The sequence below is a fragment of the Talpa occidentalis genome, unplaced genomic scaffold (genome assembly GCF_014898055.3).
Source record: "Talpa occidentalis isolate TD23 unplaced genomic scaffold, MPIMG_talOcc4v2.1, whole genome shotgun sequence".
Taxonomy (NCBI): Eukaryota; Metazoa; Chordata; class Mammalia; order Eulipotyphla; family Talpidae; genus Talpa; species Talpa occidentalis.
In genome coordinates, this window is record NW_026555331.1 from 87,471,003 (window position 1) to 87,475,574 (window position 4,572).

Sequence of the window (4,572 nt, forward strand, 5' to 3'; positions counted from 1 at the left end):
CATTTATTCCAGCCTGCAGCTCCAGGCTTTAAACCATCGCTTTCAGCAGACTCAGTACCTGGCCCTTCCCGAGAGAGCTGAACTGGCAGCTTCCTTAGGACTGACACAAACACAGGTAATTCCCGAGAAGCCCGAGTGTCCCTGAAATGCTGACCCCGATTTCAGATCGGGCAGGGAGCACATCAGGAGGAATTCTTGGCCTAGTCAACCAAGGATGGAAGGAGCTTAATGACAAATGCCTTTGCTCCAGTTACACACTTTACCCGGGACAACACAATTTGGAATAAATGACCTGGTATTGAATACTGGATTGGATTTGCACATCCTCCCAACCCTCTGCGACCCCACCCCAGCCTAGTGTTTTTTAGTGGCTAAACTTATAATTTAATCGAGTCTTATTCCAGAGCAGAACAACATGAAAGAGAGCAAACATGTAGGAGAAAGAGAAAATGATGTTCTGACCAGGAAGCAGAATGCGGCCCATGTATTTAAAGAATCCTTTTTGTGAGCTCTGGGACTTAATAAGGATTTCAACTTGCTTAGAAAAAAATATGAAGTGGAAAAAGGCAGGGGAGAGTTGGATAGGTATAGTCTCCAATAGGATTAAGTAAAGGAGACGAAGTGCAGACTATTCATCTGATGGGGGAGGTGGGTTTCTCAGAAAATTGTCCTAAACTCAATGGTTAAATCATCCCGGGTGACTGACTGGTGCAGGTTGAAGTACTTCCCTGGAGCACAGGACTTGGGAGCAATGGCAGTGTTGGAGATCAAAGAGAAATGCTCCCCCAAATTACAGCAGGTGAAGCCTCAGTTAAGTACAGTTGCTGAAGTTCTCTTGTCCTACTAATTTGAAAGACATATAGGCATTTCAGACTTCACAGGAAGGGGCTTAGGCAGGAATATTAGGACCCTGGTCATAAAGCCAGGCTGCAATCACCTGTGGTTTTTGTCCTTGTCTATTAACTTAGCTGCATGGGGTGGTAGGCCTCATCTCAGGTGGGTGATCTTGAGCAAAGGGACTTCAGGTTTTATGAGACACTTGCTGAGGAATAATTGCGTGGTGCCTTAGAACAGATGCTCTGTAAGCTCTTCCTTTTGATTCAGCCTGCTTTCTCTTGCCATATTGCTACTGGAAATATTTGGGGTTTGATATGAAAGGATTTCTGCTATTCAAGTAACTTGGAGTCCTCTTGGAAAAGCAGATTACTATGGCTAAAGAATTTTAAGTGTAAAGAAAGCCACACCATAGAATGTCCTTCTACAAATAAAGGAGGTCTGAGATGTTAGGCTAGATATGCTCCCTTCCAAGAGTCCTGATTCACATTAAATTTTAGGGAGCTCTTTGACTTTTAATGACTGCCACAGTCATGTGATGATTGCTGGCCACAGTTTGACTGAGCAACATGCAAAGTAGGGAATGAGGGAGGCACAATCCCTAATCCCTGCAGGATTAGGAGGATATATTTATGTCAAGAGAAAAGATGCTCCATGCATAGTCTATGGCATGTGCAAGATGCAGAGATGTATTCTAGGCATTTGGTTATAACTATACAGGCTTTAATCTGTTCCTAGTCATTTGCTCGCTGCACATGAATAGAGCTGCCAAGGTTGAGGACTGGATTTTAAGAAGACTGTCAGAGGACTCATATTCAATTGGCTTGGATCAGAAAAGTTCTCCATTTTAAAATTCTCCTTTAGACTTTGAACCTGTCCGTTTCATTCGCCTTAATTTTTTATTATATTCTTATTTATGCTGTTGTTTCGACCAGAGTTTGCACCAAACTGAACGATTACAATGACTTTGTCTCCAGACAAGATACCTAGTAAATGGTGGGTGGGGGAGGGGAGAGGCTAGAAAGAGCTGGCTGTAGGCGGAGACTTGAGGGCTTGGCGATTTGGGGGTTTTGGAGGGGGGAGGGCGGCGGGGCAAGTATTGCTTCCAAGACCTGGACCAGAGGCACAGTGTCTGTGTTTTGGGGGGCCTAAAGATCGCTGTTGCGTTTTGTTCCAGGTGAAGATATGGTTTCAGAACAAACGCTCTAAGTTTAAGAAACTGCTGAAGCAGGGCAGTAACCCACATGAGAGCGACCCTCTCCCAGGCTCAGCGGCCCTGTCGCCGCGCTCGCCGGCTCTACCTCCGGTGTGGGACGTTTCTGCCTCGGCCAAGGGCGTCAGTATGCCCCCCAACAGCTACATGCCCGGCTATTCGCATTGGTACTCCTCTCCACACCAGGACACCATGCAGAGACCACAGATGATGTGAGTTGTCCAAGGGAAGTCCATACCCTAGGGAAACGTCTGGACAAGGCAAAGAGGATCCGGGACCTGCTTGCATCTGCCAAACGGAGCCGAGGGAGCAGGCTCGGGAGAACTCTCATGTGTGAGGAGACTGTCTGGGTGCTTGCTCGCTGGCTCTCTCGGTCTGTCTCTCACTCTTCCCTTTCTTTTCCACCCTTCCCACTTTCTTCCCACCTTTCTCTTCTTTTTTTCTTTCTTTTCCTCATCTGCCTTTTCCCTTGAGCAGCCTCAGTAATTAATCTTGCATCTGAGAGAGAGAGGGAGAGAGAAGGAGAGAGAAAGAGTGATAGAGAGAGCGAGCGAGAGAGAGAATGGTTCCTATGCCAGTGCTCCTGAAACCCCTCACTGTAAGGATATTTCCCCTTACCCTTGGGATCCAGGCTCTGAGCCTCTTCTTCTCCTTGGGAATAACCATCAAAATGACTTTTTTTTAAACAGACATTTTTCTCCCCACCAGAAGAATCTGCGCAAACATGGCAGCGTTTTTACTTGTTTAATGAGCTTAAGACATTACATAATGAAAGAGCAGCATTTTGGACTCCTGCATTTTTATTTACCAATCCCAGACTGACGAAAGAGAGAGAGAGAGAGAGAGAGAGAGAGAGAGAGAGAGAGAGAGAACCCTCACATAACAGCCCTTCTCTAAAGAAAAAGGAAAAATCAGCTGTAAGAGTAGAACGTTGCCACAAAAGGAACGCTGCATGTTTTTATCAAAATGCAATGAGCAGGAATGATGATTTTTTTAAAAGAAAACAAAACCACTTTTCCCCCACACCCTGAACTGCAATCAGGAAAGACAGAGGAAACCAAAATCACCGTTCTATTGCTTTGATACCTTTACTGAGTGAACTGGTGGCATTCACTAAGCTAATAGGGACGTTTATATTGAGAAACATTTCTGTATATATTGTTGAATTTTAGTTGTACATATACTTTGTATGTTTTTGTCTTCTTTCATATATGGAGTAAAAGCCACAAAATGCTGGGAGTGTCCTGTATATTTCTCTCTGTGTTCTCTATCTCAACCCCCCTTTGCCTCCCTCCCAGTATATTTTCTACCACTCTGAAAAGAAGATTCCTATTTCCTAATATGGGAAGCCCTATACATAAACATCAAATATGCCAGTTTGCAGCACGAGTCTTTGTCTTAATTACTTGAACATTAACCATGCATGTTTTCTCAGCTCCCTTTACATATACTTTATTATAAATTTACAGCTTTATCTATTCCAGCAATTTATCTATTTTAAACATTTGAATGATCCATTCACCTCTAGACATCCAGTCGTTTCCAGTGCTGAAACTGAGTGTTCTCCTATCCCTTTCCTTAGCCAAAATAATGCAGCTGTATTTGTCTTTGGAATCATTTTTTAACAAAAGAAGAAAGTATAAAAGAAAAACAAAGCGAATGCACAGTTATGGCTACTTCTGTTTAAAACTCTTTGCACTCTAGCTAGGTAGGAAAATGCACCATCCTGGATGAAATACATCCTTCCGATCTTGTGGAAAGCACAGAAATAATGAAAATGAAAAGTCCTTTCGTCACACAAGCAGGAAGCCCCATACTGTGAGAATTAATGGCTACAGACCTGGGCATCCTTCAAATTATGAACCTTGAAACCACTGAGCCATTTATCAGAAGTCAATAGAGATACTCAGAGTGCTCCATATAATGACAGCGACATACAGTCGTGCAAAAGGACAGTCACTATAATTAGACACAAAGCAAAGACTACTTACCAATATACCCGTTCCTTTTTTTGTTGAGCAACTTCCACGCTCAGTCAGTCTTCAGAATGGTTTAAAACCGATCAGTCTTGTCATTTTCTAGCATTCGCATTGTTACATTAGGAAAAATGTTTTCTTTTCTTTTTTCCCCCTTCCTACTGTGAAACTTTGGGTTCGTAGCTCCCCAGGATCAATTCTGAACAAAGCCTCCAGCTGCAGTGCCATCCAATTTGAAGCAGACATTGGGGACAATTTAAGGTTTTTATCCACAAGAAGGTTTTTTTCCATTCTCTTAAATGCAGCCATAATTAGAGTAATTTTTCATGTAGCCCGCTGATTACAGCGTTTTTACCGTCAAAGATAATTACCTGTAATTTTCTTCCACTTTTAATACTAAAAAGCCATCTTTATTTAGATTCAGGAACAGGAAAGGCGAAACAAAAGAGGGAAATTATTCTGTTATTCATACACAAATTGCAGAGACGTAGGACCTAAAATTGAAAATTAACCAAAATTATAATGCTGAAAAGAATGGAAGAGGCTGCA

General features: G+C 42.8%; 1 protein-coding gene across 1 annotated transcript in view; it reads left to right on the forward strand.

The window, feature by feature from the left end:
* Positions 1-3,415, forward strand: part of DLX6 (distal-less homeobox 6) — a 5,252-nt gene extending 1,837 nt beyond the window's left edge. The window contains exons 2-3 of the mRNA XM_037512810.2: positions 1-115; positions 2,012-3,415. The exon at positions 1-115 is cut by the window's left edge and continues 79 nt beyond it. Coding sequence (XP_037368707.1) covers positions 1-115; positions 2,012-2,263 — 367 coding nt within the window. The 3' untranslated portion in view covers positions 2,264-3,415. The remainder of the gene's footprint in view (positions 116-2,011) is intronic.
* Positions 3,416-4,572: the final 1,157 nt, after the last annotated feature.